This window comes from Mytilus edulis, chromosome 10 (genome assembly GCF_963676685.1).
Source record: "Mytilus edulis chromosome 10, xbMytEdul2.2, whole genome shotgun sequence".
NCBI lineage: Eukaryota > Metazoa > Mollusca > Bivalvia > Mytilida > Mytilidae > Mytilus > Mytilus edulis.
Genome location: NC_092353.1, coordinates 13,095,398 through 13,114,894, shown reverse-complemented (window position 1 = coordinate 13,114,894; position 19,497 = coordinate 13,095,398). Strand labels below are relative to the sequence as shown.

General features: G+C 31.9%; 1 protein-coding gene across 1 annotated transcript; it reads left to right on the top strand.

The window, feature by feature from the left end:
* The first annotated feature begins 8,853 nt into the window (after positions 1-8,853).
* LOC139493437 (superoxide dismutase [Cu-Zn]-like) lies at positions 8,854-18,315 on the top strand. Its single transcript, XM_071281838.1, has 5 exons — positions 8,854-8,982; positions 12,037-12,122; positions 16,710-16,806; positions 17,156-17,352; positions 18,137-18,315. Exons 1-5 carry the CDS (start codon positions 8,925-8,927, stop codon positions 18,239-18,241), a joined length of 543 nt encoding a protein of 180 aa, XP_071137939.1. The 5' UTR covers positions 8,854-8,924; the 3' UTR covers positions 18,242-18,315.
* Positions 18,316-19,497: the final 1,182 nt, after the last annotated feature.

The following is a 19,497-nucleotide window of genomic DNA, read 5'->3' as shown; positions in this document are numbered from 1 at the left end:
GATAATCTCTGTATTGAAGCGAATAGAACTGTTTGTCTTCGAGTTGCACATTCTTAATGGTTCACGGCGAAATTGTAAGTATCCTTTAGTGTACAATCCTGTCTCCTGTAAATATAAACAAGGTCCATTATTCTGTTTCTTGTATTTAATTAAAGTCCTTTCTAGATATTTTCACCAACAATTTTTGTGACTTATACTGTCTTGAACAATATTATGATGAACACTTCTACAGAAAATGGTTAAAAATCACCGACAATCAATTGAAATATTATTTTATTTGTACATGTTTTAGGAATTTGAACTACTTGCAGTTTTTACATTTGTCAAACAATACACCTCGATAACTGCAAGCAAGCAAAACTAACAACTATCAATAACATCGCTATCTCGAGCCATCAACCAGGGCTTGGTAGAACTTATACACTATGAAGTCATAGGCGGTACATAATACCTCTTACGTTTTTTATCAGATTTTTTTACATTGCCATCAAAGTAAATTACCAACCAATAATGAAATTCTTCATTATCTCTCTTGGGAAAAAGCGGGTGATAACAAATTTAGACTATCACTTGAAAAAAAAATAAGTTTGAATATGGACAGAAATGTTGCCTTGCACAATACAATACAATACAATACAAATATGTTTATTATAGTGACATTGTGTATAACAAATGATGTACAATATTGAAATATTTCAATTACATTACACCCGGCCCAATGGACCTATAAGTCACTTCAAATATAGATACTATAGTATTAATTCAGATTGTCTCAGGAATTATATATACATGTTAATTATTTAAATATAAGTGTTGTCTGCGTTTTGTTAATGAATGTTCTAAGTATTGAGCTGTTTTTCGAGGATATTCTGACAATAATAAATTTAACTTTTCACTGTTATTCAAATTTAATACGGTTTCACTAAGTCCAGAGAATAATTTATTACGTAGTCCATTGTTAAACTGGCATTCAATCAGAAAGTGTAGTTCATTTTCAACATGTCCGGAATCGCACATTCTACATATCCGTTGGTATTCTGGCTCACCAACAATACGTCCTGTTTCTAATCTTAGCGGAAGAATGCCACATCTAAACTGGGCCAGTACCGATCTTTCTCTACGTTTTAAATTTTGTTTAACATATGTTTCTGTTGAATATGTAGATTTAAAAGTTCTATATGTACGAAGTTTCGGAAAGTTAGATAAGTTCGTATGCCATTTTGTTGCACATATATCCATAAGATTGTTTCTGACGCTAGTAACAACACATTTTAGCATTTGTTGAAAGTTATCATCCATACCAACTACAGACATTATTGATCTTACACTAGTTGACCAATTGTTCGTAGATAATTCGTAGTCCCATAGGAACACCCTTTTATAAAGTCTACTATTGTCCATATCCATCAATCGGTTCCAATATCTAACCATATTACACCAGCGACGTTCTTTTGAAGGTAACCATCCAACATCTCCGTTGATAGCCAGCTTTGGAGCAAACTTGTGAACTCCCAAAAAGTATCTTATGACCTTGTTTTGAACAGTGTCGACACAATTTAAGTCTTTAAAACCCCACACTGAAGAACAGTAGTCGAGTATAGGTACAATACAAGAGACATACAGTTTTTCATAAGTCTTTATACCAAATTCTTTTAAACTGTGTATCTTCGATATAATAGCTCCGAGTGCTCTTCCACCAGCTGCAGAAAGATTTTCAGCATTTGATGTATAATCTTTTTTCTCGTTTAAAATAACTCCAAGATATTTATAGTTGTCTGTAATTTGCAAGATGTTCCCTCCGATTCTGAACTGAAATACGCTCCGTTTTTTGCAAGATGCTCTAAAGTGAACGACTTTTGACTTGTCTGTATTAATTAAGACTCTCCTTGTAACAGATTCACCAATTTAACTCAAATTCTCATATCTGATTTATAACATGTTAGAAAATAAGTTAATTTTGATGTTACCTGTATTCGAATTATTTTTTTTTTGTGGATCGAACCGCTCATTCAAATTATTTAAATTTGTTTCATCTTCAATTTTGACATTCTTTTCTCTTAATGACCGGACATGCATCATTCAATTGTAATCCATCTCTAGCTAAGGGGTTAAAAGGAATTCACATTATTACGGATTCAATGATGTCGAATTATTCACTTAAAATGCACAACACTGAAAACTAAAGCAAAAGAAAAAAATTATAACATCAAATTTTAATAAAACAATAGTTGTATTTTTGTTTTTGTTTAAAATAGAACTGAGAATGGAAACCTTTCGTTCTTTAGCCTCTATTTGTTTTCTCAAAACGTTTTATTTTGTAGAGAGATGAATAATACATGTATGTTGACATTGATGGTCCAGATACTCAACTTCCACTTCATAAGACATTATGATAGTTCATTCTGGTTTTCAGTTATCTGTGTGACCCATGAAGAGAAGCGTTTTCTTTTTATTGTTTTCTTTTCTTTGATTAACGTTTTGGAATGTATAAATCACTTCCCCGTCTAGTCAGCATTTGAAGGTCAAATCTTATGTCTTGTTCATGTTCTTGCTATAAAAAGAAAAATAATCTGTTCGTACTCAACATCCTCTTGTTTGAGTTGTTGTTTTAGTTTCCGACCAGTTATATAAAGATTTTTTTTTCAAATAAGATCCTTTTAGGTTACGCATGGTTTGATAAAAAGTAAAGTAATATTGATGTAATCGGATTGCGTGGGTAATACTTTGGTATTCGGTATGATGGCTTAGTCTTATATTATTACGTATTCATTATAATGATGTTGATTAATGCTGACTGTACATACGTTAAACTATATGTAACTACAAATTTCATTTTTAGATACGCTTCATTACACATTCAGGTTAGGCTATGCCGTAACCAAAATATATGTGACCATAATTTACATCTTTTTAAAGTACAAATAAGAATTTGTCTTATAAATTACAATCTTTCTCTTTTATGTAAACAGGAAATACATGTATTTTTTTGTAATTGATATTGTACACTGCAAATAAAACGTTATATAACGCAACCATTAATTAAATAACATCTGCGATTACGCTATGTAAGTGAGGTAAGATCGATCAGCACATGATTATTTATGCAACGTTAAGATTAATGCTTTTAAGAGAGTCTTTGTGAAGATCCTTCAGATATGATTTCTTTTATGTTTCTGAAATTTTTCTCTTTTCGTATTTCTTTGCTTTTTATTCTCTAATCTCAACTTTTCGGTCATATATCTTTTTACTTGATTTTTAACACATGTGTCTCTTATCTGAATGGCCCCTTTATTTTGTAGTCCGTGAACTGTAAATTTCATTCGTATAGAGAGCGTTGGGTGTGTGTTCTATATTAAAATAATTTTAGAGAACTTCTCAAGAGGCTCTAGAGAGCACGTGTCGTTTACCTAGGTCAATGCACATCTTCAACAATGAACGGACTCCAACATTGTGGATTAAAATAGAACAAATGACAAAAATGTTGTGTATTTGTTCTGTTTTTACTTTCTTTCTATCAAACGCTTCGCCAAAAAAAAAAAAACCAAAAAAACTACTAAAGTGTTACAAATAGTATCATCTATGTGCAATCTCCTTATTAATGTGGTAAAATGAGTTACCCGTAGATCTAGTCTTGCTGGTCATCTTTACTATTAAATGTGTCTATTTATCTTTCATATATTTCAAGATGATAGCCAAAAAACGCAAAAATGGTAAAAATTGACATTAAAAAGAGGAGTTGCCAGACTACCTCAATAATGATGACTTAAATGCTGATAATTTTTTATTATTTAAGTTCCTATCTAACTATCTATTATATTTTCTATGATATACTTACGGACATCACCGTTGATGTATTAACGCAAAACACTTGTTCGAGATTTCTTTCAATCTATATCGGTCATCCAAATAACTATAAAAATTTGCGTTTTACCCCTGTGTGTTATCTTTAGCCATGGCGGACATCTTATTTGGCATGCGGTGTCATCGTACATGTTTTTGAAAGTAAATACCCAATGATGACTTTGTCCAAGTTTGGTCGAATTTGGCCCAGCTGTTTAAGAGGAGACAATTTTGTTAATAAAAGTGTTCTAACGACGGCAACCCAGGTCAGCAAAAGAGGGTTCGGGACCAATTTAAAAAATAAATATTCTTTTAAAAATAGTTAATTGTAACAATGCATTTGGCAAATTCGCTTTAAGGCCTCGGTTGCAGAGTGGTCTAATAGTTACTACTGCAGCCAGTCATCGTCATCACTGTTAGTTCGAATCCCGCTCAAGTGGGTGCACTTCACTCCAATTTTAATTAACCAGGTTTGTCAGTTTCCCAATCGAATGTCGGTGGGTTTCTCTGGGCACTCCGTCTTCCTCCACCAATAACAAATGGCCGTAACGAAATAGCCCAAAAATGGCAATCAAAACTAGCGTTAAAAAACCAACAATCAATCAATCCTGTTCGCTTTTTTTTAATATTTAACATAACATACAATTCAAGTAACATGTTTGATAGAATTGAAAATTGAATTAAACATGAATTGAAATCACCTCAGGAATATTTAGTTTTTATGATGAAATTTCGAAAGTTAATTAGTCCTCCAAATAAATACAACAAGAGGAGTGCATTTAATTCGGATTCATATTTCAATGGTGGTAGATTTTGCATGACGCACTACTGTTGTATACGCCAGTAACAAGCATACTTTAGGCGCATGTATTTTCGTTTATGTAATTCATCATACTTAGGAAGGACATTTCTATTCAAATGAAACGAAATGAATAAAGTGGTTTTCCGATAATGTATTAATTGTGACATAAACAGCTGACAATGATATTGATTTTATTCCTAAAGTATCAAATCAAGCAACTTGTGTGTTATATCATAGTTTGCCAGATTTATTAAGCAAGAAGAAAGAGAAACACCTGAAAAAGAAGCATCACACGCGTGTATCATAATTTTAATTGAAATAAAAACTATAAAAAAATCGATGATGATAAGGAAAAGAAACGGCACACAAAAACGACAACACTTGTGAGACAGTCACTGCATCAGCTCGAAACCCCCAACAGCGATCATGGGCATTTCAGGTACACTATGCATCATGACATTAATGTCCTAAATGGAACATTCTTAAGTTTTCGTAATTTCTCACAGACGTGGCTCTTATATGTACCATAAGTTAACCAAAGGACGCCATATTAACCTATAATGCATCACCGCAAGTTATGATTTAGTTTACCATTGTTCTGACTTGGCTTTATATTCAAACCTCACATACGGGCCGGTGTCCTATAGCCTCTACATGTTTAATTGATTTAGCTTTTGAATAAATCATGATACATTGTCTATGTTATATCTTCCAATGATAATCTCAATATTGAATCGAATAATTATGTTTGCCTTCGAACTGCACATTCTAATTGGTAGACAGGGATATTTTTAAAAGTATCCATTAGTGTAAAATCCTGTCTCCTGTAGATATAAAGTTCCATTATTCTGTTTCTTTCAATTTAAAGTCCTTTCAAGTTATTTGCATAAAAAGTTATTGTGACTTTTACTGTCTTGAACAATGATGAATACTTGTATAAAAAGTTGTTATAAAACACAGGCAAAAACTGGCAATATCTGTTTTTTTTGTAGGAATTTGAACTACATGCATTTTTTTACATTTGTCAAACAAAACACCTCGATAACTATAAAAGAAAAGTCAACAACTGTCAACAACATCGAAATCTTTAGAAATCAACCAGGGCTTGGGAGAACGTATGAACAATGAAGTAATGGGCGGTACATAATACTCTTACGGTATTTTGTCAGATTTTGTTACATTGCCATCAGAGTAAATTACCAACCAATAATGAAATTCTTCATTATCTCTCTGGGGAAAAAGCGGGTGATAACAAATTTAGACTATCACTTGAAAAAAAAAAAGAAATTTGAATATGGACAGAAATGTTGCCTTGTAACAGATTCACCAATTTGACTCAAATTCTTATATCTGATTTATAACATGCTAAAACACATATTCAACTTATAATAAGTCTTAAACAACCAGGTATTGCCGACGGTCACATAGCACGATATAAACATAAACATCAATATGAATAGACCTGGTCCTCCTGCAAATGTATTTTTCTATGTCTATTATCAACCAATAATTACGAGATAATTGAAAAAAAAACCAAACACTTTTGGAAACAAGCATCTAGGAATATGATTGTTTAAAGGGAACCGCTTTGAGACAGTGTATATTCCATATTAGGTTGGTATACGGGGCTAATAAACGTATTTACATTTTTGGTATTTAGCTGAATTATGTCTCCAAATGACCTTAGATCGCCTCCGAATAACCTTCTGACGTCAAGCAACAATCACCTTTTTATTGTGACGTCAAATTTTGAATTGTTGAGTCAAAGTTGACGGGAACCTGTGTGATTCTACGTAATGGCGCACAATTTTGCATACAAGTGCAAATACGTCTATTGCAATTCACAGTTAGTAGTGGTGATATATGATCACGGTGTTTAGGTTCTAGATACAGACGGTATCGAATACTTGATTTTTTTTAGGTCACTATTTAGATTACCACATGTTAAAGATAGTTGGTAAGATAACTTTTTTACATAGTGACTGTGCGAGTGACCTAATACGATACATATGGAGTAAGTTAATTCCATATAGGGATTCGAGCGTCGCTCTCACCCAATGCGACATTTAGTGACCCATTATATATATTTGCATAGAATAAGGTCACTAACACACTATGTAACTAATAATATTAGACCACGAGCATACTGTGTACCGTATTTATCTTAACGACTATCTTGACATGTGGCATTGAGACCAGTGATCAAGTCTTTGATATAAAGATCATACTTCCAATAATCTATACAAAAACAAATGCCAACAATATCATCTTGTTGGCTTAATGTATTTTCTGCATTTCTTTTAGTAGTTCATCATCAATATTTCCGTCTGTTGTCCGGACGAGATACTTCAGATTTTTCTCAACATCGTGTTGTTTTTATAAAAGGACATAACATCACTACTAACCGTATATTGAAATAAAAGCGGGACGAATGATAACAGAGGGACAGTCAAACTCATAAAACAAAAATAAACTGACAACGCCATGGCTAAAAATGAAAAGGACAAACAGACAAACAATAGTACACATGACATAACATAGAAAACTATAAAAAAAATAGAAAAAATAAACAACACGAACCCCACCAATAAACCAAGACTTCTAACCCCATATGAAATTTACACGGTATCCACACGGACGCTTGTGACAAATCATTTTCCTAGAAATGTATAGGAGGTGAGATAATACATATGGAAATAAAAAGAGTTTGCATATCGGTCTCTATTTACAACTGTTACCGGTTATACTAGGAGTATCTCTTTAACATCTTGTCATTGTGTTATTGTGATATAGTTAACTCGTATTCTTGTCTTTCTTTTTACTTATGTGATTAATTTGTCTATATGCCTTTATGTGTGTTTTTTACATGTTTGTTTGTTTTTATATTGATGAAAACTGTAACATAATGTTGACTGCTGTATCCAAATTTTTTATATCTTTATCTATTATGTCTGTTAGTTTTGTTCACCCATCGTTGTCAATATAATAGATTTATTTATGCGATTGCAAAGGAGTAAGAATTTTTAGTTAGCTATAAAACCAGGTTTAACCCACCATTTTGTACATAAGAAAATGCCTGTACTTAGTTATGAACATGACTGTTGTAACCCATTAGTTTGAGGTGCTTGAGCTTTTGATTTTGCCATTTGAATAGGGACTTTCCGTTTTTAATTTTCTCGGCATTTGGTATTTTTAGGATTTTACTTTTTATTGGTTGGTACATCTGTTGTTTTAATTTTTATCATTTAATTAGACACACAGTTGCCTGTCTACATATTTGTGAATTATATACATTATTGTCATGTAATACTATACTTGTTATAAAGGGAAACAAATTGTTTGAGATATTTACATGCATATAATGTTCGTTACTTGGATTTTCGACCTTATATCAATTTATTTACGAATAAGTATTCGTTGTCAAACAAGTCTTACATCATTCGTATCAAACATGTACAGAACTTATCAGTCGAAAGGTGTGTTTTACCTAAAATAAATGATACACATAGTCTTTGTCAAACCTCACTAGCAACATGTACTCTCAGTCTTACATCTTGTTACATTTGACATAATAGAAGTATACGTCTGGAATGAAATTCATAAAACAAAATTACGACACAATTGATCATACCTATACTGAATTGTGTAAGCTTTATTATCAACCTTAGTAGTATGATTTTTGTGCAACCAAATAATATAATAGATTGCGTTCTATTCTCGTAACATTTTGACGAAATGTGGATTCGCATTTCGAGAGATGAATGCATAGCGAGAGACGCACCTGATCATGCTCCTTCTAGAGATTATGCATTTCCATCAGTTAAAAACACAAACATATTACCATTGGTAGAATAAAAAGTCCATGGTGAAATGAAATAACAATAAAAACATTTAACAGATGAAGTATATTTGTATGTATGTCTCTTTCCAAAGAAACTTATCGCCCTTGCTTTTCTTTTTTTCTGTCAAGTTTTGTTAAGAGAGTAAATGTTACAAAACGCCAACACCTTCCAATTTCTCTTTCGCACGTTAAATTTGGTGATAAAGTATTCTGGTTTCGATGATAACGGTTTAATTTAGCCCGATATATCAGATTTCGGATAGTTACATCTAGTGCCAAACATTATTTCTAGAGACAGTGAAAGATATCATACGAAATGCACAAGACAAATAATTAATAGATCTGGCAACCGTAAATGAAACAACACGTTTCAACAGCACATACCTGTACTTGTTCGTATAAATACTGATCAACAATAGTCAAGTTGTCAAACAAGGAAAGATGATTCTTATGCTAACTTTAGGTGTGTTGGTTTTTCTTGCTACATCCATGGTTCAAGGTAAGCCTTCTTGAGATTATACGATTAAACATGATATTATCCGCAAAAACAATGTCCTTTAGGAAGGGACACATTCTACTGTGTGAATAACAGGTTCTTTAAGTTCTACGAAACGTAAAATCCCCGAAATGCTTGCGATTTAACTTGCTTACATGTCTACAATATCGTTAGACTAGTAAAGACAAGAAGACGTGGTATGAATACTAATGAGATATCTTACTATCCACCAAAGATCAATTACCTGTGTTTAGGCAACATCGTACAAATGTATGACCTTCAGGAAAGTGCAAAACCGAAACCGCGTGAAGAAGCTATAAAAGCTCGACAAGACAAAATGTAAATAACTTAAACCAAATGATTGCACTATAAGGAAGGATGATCTTCATCTTTACCGCCTGTAAATATATTTTGTATTTGTCCTTAATCTTCAGATTTTTCCGCTCCATATTCCATACGTGGTAGCGTTCAATACATGATAGTTAACCGACAACTGGAAACCTCTTTTTTTATTTTTCTCTTTGCTTATTCTGTGTTTAGCACGGATTGATTTCCCGATAGATATTCTGACTAAATGAAACAAGATTCAAGGCAACTTGAACTTGAATGATATCGATTAAAATAATATTCAAAAAGAAGAATCACAAAAATTATGAACTCCGAGAAAAATTCAAAACGGAAGGTCCCTTATCAAATGGCAAAATCAGATGATAAAACACATCAAACGAATGGATAACAACTGTCATATTCCTGACTTGGTACATGCATTTTCAAATATAGACAATGGTGCGTTGAATTCACAGCGCTACACCTCTTACTTGTATTTCAGTCGCATCAAATTCTATTGCATTAAAAAAGATTTTCCCGTATTCATTCAACAATTTGAATGTAATTTATTTTTGTTTAAGTTCAAATAAGTAGTTTTCACACCGTTAAGCCATTTTAAAAATACAGACTATCTGTATCACACAACAGACACGTTAAGTTTGAGATTATAATATCTTTTTCTTCTTTATAAATAATTTATGAGGATTTTAAATATCTGAAGTTCTTTTATTTCAAAAAAGTATTTCTAATTCAAGACAGTGTTAGTCTAACTGATATTGTGTGACAAAAGAAAAACTGTCTAAGATAAATAAATTAAAAGTTTTTAGCCAGTTTATGAAATTACCTTTGAAAATATTTGTTGAATTTTAGCGGAATTTTAAACATTGGCATAAAGCGTGAGGTTTGGCTAGCCAAAAATAAAGGCGACAGTAGTATACCGCTGTTAAAAAAATGTTATATATAAACCAGGTTCAACCAAATGTTTTTCTTAAACTGTCCTGTACCAAGTAAGAAATATAACAGTTGTTTTCTAATAGTTCGTTCCTATGTATGTTGTTTTTGTTGCCTTCAGTGTTTCTGTTGTTTCATTGTTTTCCTCATATGGTTTGAAGTGTTTCCCTATTTTTAAGTTTGTGACCCGGATTTGTTTTCTCTCAATTGATGTATGACCTTTGAACAGCTATATACCACTGTTTCTTTTATTTACGGAAATACACGTGCTTTGACCAGACTGAAGACTACTTGCACAATCTAAAACTTTTTTTTAAGTCGTCAACTTTTAACAAAATTCGACAAGTGACCATAACTTGCAAATTAAAACAGGTCAATATAAGAAAATGCCAAGAAAAGATAGAATGTGTAAAGTTTGCAAAATTGTAGACAAGGAGGAACACATTTTCTTTTATCGCCAAATAAGCAGTTATATGTGAACTCCCATCATTAATGAAATTCATCCCCACTATCATTTATTTAATCTGTTTGCATAAAACTCGACACTAAAAACTTTTTTAGATCTCAATAAAGATAAATCCACCCACAGGCAAATATACCAAAGCTTAAAGATTTGTTTAAGGTGGCACGGTAGTATTTCCTGGCCCATAAGGGATAATGATAGCCTTTTTAGAATTTTCACCACTTTCTAACACTGCAAAAAATTCTACATTCACAGTTAACTGAAGTACTTTCATTTTACTATTCAGAAATGAATTTGAATATGTATCATGACCGTTTACTTTTTTTGCTATTTTTAAAAACCTAAGGCCACTAGTTCTTTTAGGTTTTTTATGGTGCAGTGAATAAAAAATTAAAAAAAATTCTCAAAAATTCATTTTCATCTGTATGTAAAATTATTTCATACTTTTCTACACCTGATTCATCCCTCAGTTTGGGAAAGTATGTTCAGTTGATACTGTATTTGTTGTCCAATCACACTGTTTAGATACATTAACCTCAGTAGGGTACACAAAAGAGCAACCTAAATTCTGGAATGCAAATACTACCGTGCCACCTTTAACTATGCAGATAAAAGATAAAACTATATAAAGAAAATAAAAAGAAGTCGTTTCGAAAAATATTCCGGCGCCAAAAAAAACCAACATTTGTGCCAAGACCTTTAGAAATACCGTTTGTTGTGCCAAAATATTGGTAAAAAATTTTAATTTTCGTCTGGTACTTTGATATGGGCATCACTGAGGAGACATACCTTGTTAAAATTGGCATATGGTATATAAAAATCAGTACAGTAAATATGAGAACTATTATAATGATAATGTTGCTATGGTCTGGAGATTATTATTTTTACTTAGTTAGTAAGTTAAAAACACGTCTTCTATTTCCAAAATAAGGAGGTCAACAATGAGAAAAAAAGCATAAAATTTAGTCGGCCAGAAAGACCCAACATGAAATATATAATAAACAATTTAATTGAGAAAACTAAGGGTCTAATTTATAACCAATCAAGTAACGACAAACAAATAAGACAAACATGAACAAACGACAACCACTGAACTTCATAATCCGGACTTGGGAAAAGCACATGTAGCATGTGGCGGGATTATGTTTGTTTTACATCGTCCGTGATAGCATCAATTTGTAGTACCTTTTCAAAGAATAACAACCTCCTCATGTTTTGTTTTGCTTCTTTCTTTCTTACAAAGCTAGTTAAATACCCAGTTTGAAACATGAACCTTCAAACAATATAAATAAATATATATTTTTGTTTATCAACAGGGCAAAGAGATACCAGAGCATACTGCCAGTTGTATGACCCAACAAATCGAAACAGAGTACAAGGAATACTAACCTTGCGTCAACAAGTATAAGAAAAAAATTAAGTTATTGCATGTGTTATATAACCTGTTAGACAAAGATAAGTAATAAGTTATTTGTGATTTTGAAAACACACATTAAAGCTTTGCAAGTTGGTTTTACGAACGTTTTCTCACATGTTTTCAATCAACCGAGTTCTATTCAAGCGAGAAACGTTTCTGTACTCTATTAACTTGTTTGTAACTACCGCGTACATAAAACAGGACAAGTTATTGGTAAATGATCAAAGTTTAAGGTCAACTTTGACAAATATTATGAATGATTATTACAAATAGGCCTGTTTTAGTTGGTTAAACAGAAAAAAAAAACAAATAACAAAAAAACATTGTTACGTAAACATACTTTAATTTAAAAGTCATCCATACATTATATAACGGAGTCTTTTTTTTATTTTTGTTGATTGTTTTTTATAAACAACAAAAATACTTCTAATTCATAATGTTCATTGTTATGTGGTATTTCTAAGTGGCGATCACTTAATTATTTGAACAAGCATGGAAGAAAACGAAAGCGTAGTATGATTAATAATAAGACAACTATCCACCGAAGACCAAAATGAGGTACATGTTAACAAATCAAGGGCACAGTATGGACTTTAAGAGAAGGTCTAACCCATATCTTATTGTAGTAAGATATAACAAAAATCTGAATTGACAATTCAAACAAAAAGACATAGGCCTGATAAATCTTTAAAACAATAAACTTTAAATATTTTTATATATACAACGAGCACCAACAATCAATTTAACCATATTCAAATCAAGCAGTACACATCCATTTATTTAGTGTAAGGACCCCATAAACAGTCTGGGAAAACATTACATTACGCGATGGCATATACAAAGTATAGACTGGTTGTATGACCGTTAGTGCATAATATGTATAGAAAAATATATTTAGTAAAGTTAATGTTTTTAATACCACAATTGATTTTTGACCCGATAAGAAAAAGTAACAGTAGTATACCGGCGTTCAAAAGACATACTAGTATATCGATTGAGAGAAAACAAATCTAGGTTACAAACTAAAACCCACTAACTAAAATAAAAACCCATCAAATATAAGAGAATAAAAAAGGAACAACAGGACCACTGAAGTGCAACAAACACAAACGGCAACATAACGAATCCAACTAATAAAAAAGTCTTTTTTCGTTTAGTTGGATCAGATAAAGTTTCAAGTTCAGAAAGTTTGTTTTTCTTACTTTTCTCCAGATCTAGAAATTGCCGTATACGTAACTCGTTTATACTTTCTTAATTACGTTTAAAATGTGATATTCGAATAAGCAATATTTCATTGGTTGGTAAATGTATGGTGAAGCGTTTGATTTTTCCAGGTATTTTTCCATCCCTTTTTTCCCTTTACCATGGGTTTCGCTATTTTTGTTAACCTTTTTTAAAACATTTATCAAAAAAAGATCAAGAGATGTTTTAGCAGATTTCTTGAGTCCTGTTTACATCAATTTAAGAAATGGATGAAAAAAGCGTCTTATATGGCATGACAACACTCTTTCCAATTTGATTTCGATGAATGAAAATAGTTAGGTCCCTTTTCTGAAGAATGTCTTTGAACTATGTAACAAGATGGTCACTATAATCATATTAAAAACTCTATGTTTTACAGTATCATCTTCGGAAAGATTATTTTTCTATACTGACGCCTAATTGACGTATAATTGAAAATCAAATTACTACCATTATCTATATATACCTGTATAAACATAAAGGCAACACTAGTATACACGTCTATATATGACGCAATAATTAGTTCTGTGATATTAAACAATTAAGATATATATATATATATATGGTTTTGAATTTAGAATATACTAGATAAGTTGAATCATTTTAAGTATTTGTTGTCCGTCGCCGTCTGTTAACTTTCACCAAAATATTCTCCTCTGAAACTCCTTGAAATATTTTCAAAAAATCAGACAACTCGTTGTTGGGATACTGCCCCTTAACTTGTAATTTTAAGAAAATGTTGCAGTTTTTTGTTATTATCTTAAATATTGTAATAGAAAGAGATAAACCGTAAACAGCAATAATGTTAAGTAAAGTCATATCTACAAATAATTTAACATGACAAAAACGGTCTATTGACCCCTTTAAAGTAAAATTTAACAATTTTTCGTACATTTTTGTAATAAAAAGAATGTGTCCGATGACCCTACCTGACAACCAACATGTCATATATGGCTATACTAGAACATAGGGCAAAATGCAGTGTTTGACTTATATTTTTGAAACTAAAGCAAAAGTATAACGGTTGCACTAAAGCAGTTAAGATAAATCAAAATTCTTGAAAAGTATCATGTCATTTTTCAATTAATAGCGCACCATGTTTGAATAATAATCGATGTCATCCATTGTTTTTCAAGAATGTAGATATAATAAAAGTTGTTCTAGCTTTTAACTAATGATTCGATATTTTATTCGTTGACAGCAGTTAATACTTTTGCCAAAACAGTTTATGAATTTAAAGTCAGTTATGTTTTAAGTTTTTTGATTTACATATTCCTAATGAATGCCCTGTTTTCTTTTCCAAAGTTTACAAAGGGTTGCATGATTTTAAACAGTTACTTTTTCAATTTCTCTTTAAAAAAGACAAACTTTGGATTTTTCCCAATTTTCTTCTCGGTCGATAGACAAATGATAGAAATTGACCACAATTATTACAAATATTTATTGTTCTTAATAATGAAGTTGAACTTTGTAAGGAATATTTCATTTAATTACTTATTGGTTTCAACTCATTTAAAATTCCAATATGCTTAGTTGGAGTGAAATCAATCACGGAGTATTTTTTGCTGTAAAAATATGAGGTGTGGTTGGGTTGGTGTCTGTTCGAAACATTTCCCATTTCTGTTGCTTTACATACCCTTCCGAATTAACCTATGGGTTTACAATCAGATGATAATTTCCTTAACACCAATGTCGACATTGATTTGATTAAATCGGGTTACTCGTGTAAAAAAAGTAGCGTTACGTAAAACTTCAAATCCTTCAAAAGAATTTTAGAAATGTTTTAAACAATTATGATCTCGAATATTCATTATTAGTGTTATATTATTTAACTATAAGAGTAATGATAAGATTTGTTTTGTGTTATATTAATAATGTACATTTTCATAGTACTTTTCAAAAGTAAATATAAAAAATATCTGCTTACAAAGAAAGCGGCCAGATGATAATTTACGATATTTCCAGCGCCGGAAAAATGAACATTGCTAAAATATATGCCTTTGTGTCGGATTAGTTAAGATATTTTAATCAAAACTGGCCAAAAAGCTTATTTTTCTATTTTGCCGGCGCCGTTTATTTTTAATTGTTCTGTCGAAAAATATAAGAAATGCCATCTTAAAAACAACAAGCAAAATAGCCTTTGCTATATAAATATGCTACAGCCTAAAGAATAATCTATTTCTAGTTGCCAGCAACGGCAAAGTACCCACACTGGTTGATCATGTCGTACCAAATCGATGGAAACGTTCATTTTTTGTATTTAATTAATAACAGTTGCATTTTGCATTTTTTTTGGTTTATTAAACTTTTTATTGTTGCCATTTGTTACCCAGTGTAAAATGCTAATAGCTTAAGCTTGAAGATACTTTGTTTTCAGTTTTTACTTACTTCACTAAATGTCTTGTTCTTCAATCTCGTGTTTGTTTACTCTAATCGACTAAACCTACCTTCGAGGTAGGTAGCACTCGGGTCAAAAGGTTAACTTGATTACGTTTAAGAGAAACTCTACCCGTCTCTATACACGAGTAACCCGAGTCAAATCGCAGTTGACCTAAGTGACAAACTTCTATACATTGAGAAAGTAAATGAACTAATACAATAATAAGAAGGTAAAAATAGGTCCGTCTATTAAGAGGTAAGAAACAATTACTAAAAAAAGTCAAGAACGCAAACAGTATAAATGGCTGCCCGCTTTTTTTGTATATATCTGAAATGTCTTTGTTAATGATACCATAGAGAATGAAAAGTTTCAGTTTACATGAGTCCAGTTCTTTTTTTTCCATTACCATGACCCTTACTGGTTAGTTGCTGCTCACAAGGAAGCTATTAAACAAAGAGTTACAAATAGTGAAGTTAAGACCATCCCCTCGTAAATTTTACGGATGCCATCACGAGTTAGTCGACCATTATGGAAAAACCGTTTCACAGATGATATCTGATATGTTCCACATGTCGTAACAATAATCCACTTCCCTTTTCACCACGAATGTGACCTACAAGCATGAACAACACGACGAGTGCCACATATGGAGTAGGATATACTCACCCTTTCAGAACACATGAGTTTTTTCCCCAAGTATTTGGTGGTGTTCGTGTTGCTTAGTCTTTAGTTTTCTATGTTGTGTTTTGTGTACTATTACCTGTTTGTTTGTCTTTTTTTTTTAGCAATTGCGTTGTCAGTTTATTTTTGATCTATGAGTTAGAATTTCCCTCTTGTATGTTCTGACCATCTTTAACTGATTTGCAATGATGAACTAAACAGCTTACACGTTACGGAAATATCAGGACAACAATGAAGAGTTGTTAATCTTATGCATATATTATTTTCAGTACAATACCCAACATGTTCAAATAACAGGGAGAATATATGGTTTGAGACCTGGATTACACGGCTTCCATGTCCATGAACGAGGGACTTTCGGACGTAGTAAGTAAACGTATTAAAAAATAACTTGTGAAAAAGTGGTATCTAATAGATATTCATAAGTAGTAAGGTTATGTGCACTAAGCTTGTGTGTTCTAGTAAGTTTATTACATTTCGATCTTTGATTGATATATAAATCTCTGATTTCCGGGGCATATAAGTATCTCTGCAGTATCAAATATCCTTTTATTATAAAAAATAATTTTAATTTACGCAATATGAAATTAGTACGATGTATACGAATAAAATGTATAAACATTTTCTATGTATAGAGTAAACAAACATATTTGATAAAAAACATGTTGTTTCTTAATTCTTGTATGCTGCATATAAATAAATCTAACATTTATAGACTGCAGTAATGCAGGACCGCATTTTAATCCATTCAACCAAAATCATGCAGGACCAAGTGATGCACCGCGTCGCCATGTTGGAGACCTTGGTAATATTTACGCAAACAACTGGGGAGTAGCAAATTTGGCTATTTACGACAATTTTATTAGAATGCGGGAAAGACGAGAGCTTTCAATCATCGGCAGAGGTATTGTGGTAAGTTATCAACGATTCTCTGTAGATATATAGGTGTAATGTATTAATCATAGGCTATTGTCGTATTGTGCGGTGAAACTTATTTTAGCATAAGGCATTTTTAATGAATTTAAAATGAAATCATCAATACAATTTTATATGTATTAATGTTAACACACAGATTAGATGTGGCACTCAACGGTAGTGTTTTTGAAAATGCCTACGGATAGGCCATATGACACCGACACATGTTAATATTGATGTGTTAGATATTTGTTTTTCGTTTAATTCTTTTTACATAAATTAGGCCGTAAGTTTTGTCGTTTAGTGGATAGTAGTCTCATTGGCAATCATACCACATCTTCGTTTTAATGATAACTCAATTAAAACTAAAGATGTTATATAAATGCATAAAAAATTGTTTAACCAAAATCATGTTGATATTTGTTTTACAAAAATAAATGAAACAAATATTTAGTTTTGTTTGATTGACTGAAAAATAGCCGACATTGTTCAACCTGTTAGCATACGCTGACACACAATCTTATTGTGTAACACAAATGAAGAATTATGACTTTATACGTATATTTCAACATGTCCAAAGTTTCCTAATTTGTAAGTTGTTGTTCTTATTCTCTACACATTTAACAAAATAACTGGTGTGAAATATAGACCTGCTTACAAATGACTATTGTGCTCATATTTGTGATACATGTATTTCTTAGCTTTCCCAAGAAGAATATATTGGTAAAGTAGTTTAAACAAGATTCAATAAAACACCCCTATGTTCTTGACTTTTACTTAGGTTCACGCAGATCCTGATGATTTAGGAAGAGGGGGTAATGACGAGAGTCTGAAAACCGGAAACGCTGGAGCTCGACTTGCTTGCTGTCAGATCAGGACCTATTAGTTTAAAAACTCACATTCACACTGCTTTCTGAACATATATGCAATCAAAAAGTGATTAAATTTTACTTATAACTCTTTTATCTTCATAATTTCTCGGTATGTCTCATATCGTCAGATCATATGTTTCGTACGTCATATGAATTCGTACTATGCATACTTTTTAAATGGAATAGTAACATCACACTGCATTCTAAATAGCACGAAAACCTATAATACGATAATATCTATCAAAGCCAAGAAAGGCTTTGCATGAGATAAACAAAGACAACCAGACTTTCGAAATCAACATAAGTTGATAAGTTGACATTTGAATTGTAATCCTGTGTTCATGTTTTCGCCATGGCAACCATCATGGTGGATGCTTTACTATATTGGTCACGCACTAAAAATCGGACAATTGGTTTTAAATAAAGGCAACAGTATTATACCTCTATTTGAAATTCATAAATCGATTGAGATACAACAAATCCGGGTTTAAAACACATCACCTACAAGAGGAAAACAACGGAAACCAACAACGCCAAAGAAACACACATGGTCATACATAGAAACGAACATCTTGATAACAACTGCCAACTTTCCAACTTGATTTATTTCGTTACATTGTAAAAAGATATACCAAATGTACTAGCAGGGATGCTATTTGAAAACATACGTACAATGATGAATAAAATAGACAATCAGAAAAAGAACGAAAACGCTCTTCCTTTGGTTTTGAAAATTAAAAATAATTAAGGATCCCACTAATACAATTAAGTCTGATTTGCATCTTGACTTGCATCTATATATTGATAATAAGGGTCTTCGTAAACAAAAGAAATGAGTCCAGCCTGCCAGCAACATTCCAACCACGCCTGTATATGGTGTATATATATCCTAGTTGATATGCTTCCCAGAGCTTGAATTTTGAACTCAAAAGAACCTTTAAAATATTTCAAAACCAAAAGCCCGTCGTCTTTTTCTCGCACCACACATATTGAGACGTTTCCCTTAATTTGAACATGCATTTGCCACATATAGAACAAGATCTGCTTACGCTAAGATAAAGCACCTGGCACATCAATCCTGGTTTTGATTTGATTTGCGTAGCTCAGTCTTTCGTTTTCAGTCTTGTCTATTGTAGACCGTTTCGTCGTTTTTTTTTGCTATGTCAGTTTATCTTCACATTGTGAGTTTGAATATCCGTTTGACATTTTCCGCCTCTGTTTAAATGTTTATGCTGAATCTATGAACTTGAAACAATTGTATATTAGTGTT

Coding starts and splice junctions, on each gene's coding strand:
- LOC139493437 (XM_071281838.1), top strand. CDS start 8,925: ATGATTCTTATGCTAACTTTAGGTGTGTTGGTTTTTCTTGCTACATCC. Junction 8,983..12,036: donor TGCTACATCCATGGTTCAAG/GTAAGCCTTCTT, acceptor GTTTATCAACAG/GGCAAAGAGATACCAGAGCA. Junction 17,353..18,136: donor TCATCGGCAGAGGTATTGTG/GTAAGTTATCAA, acceptor ACTTTTACTTAG/GTTCACGCAGATCCTGATGA.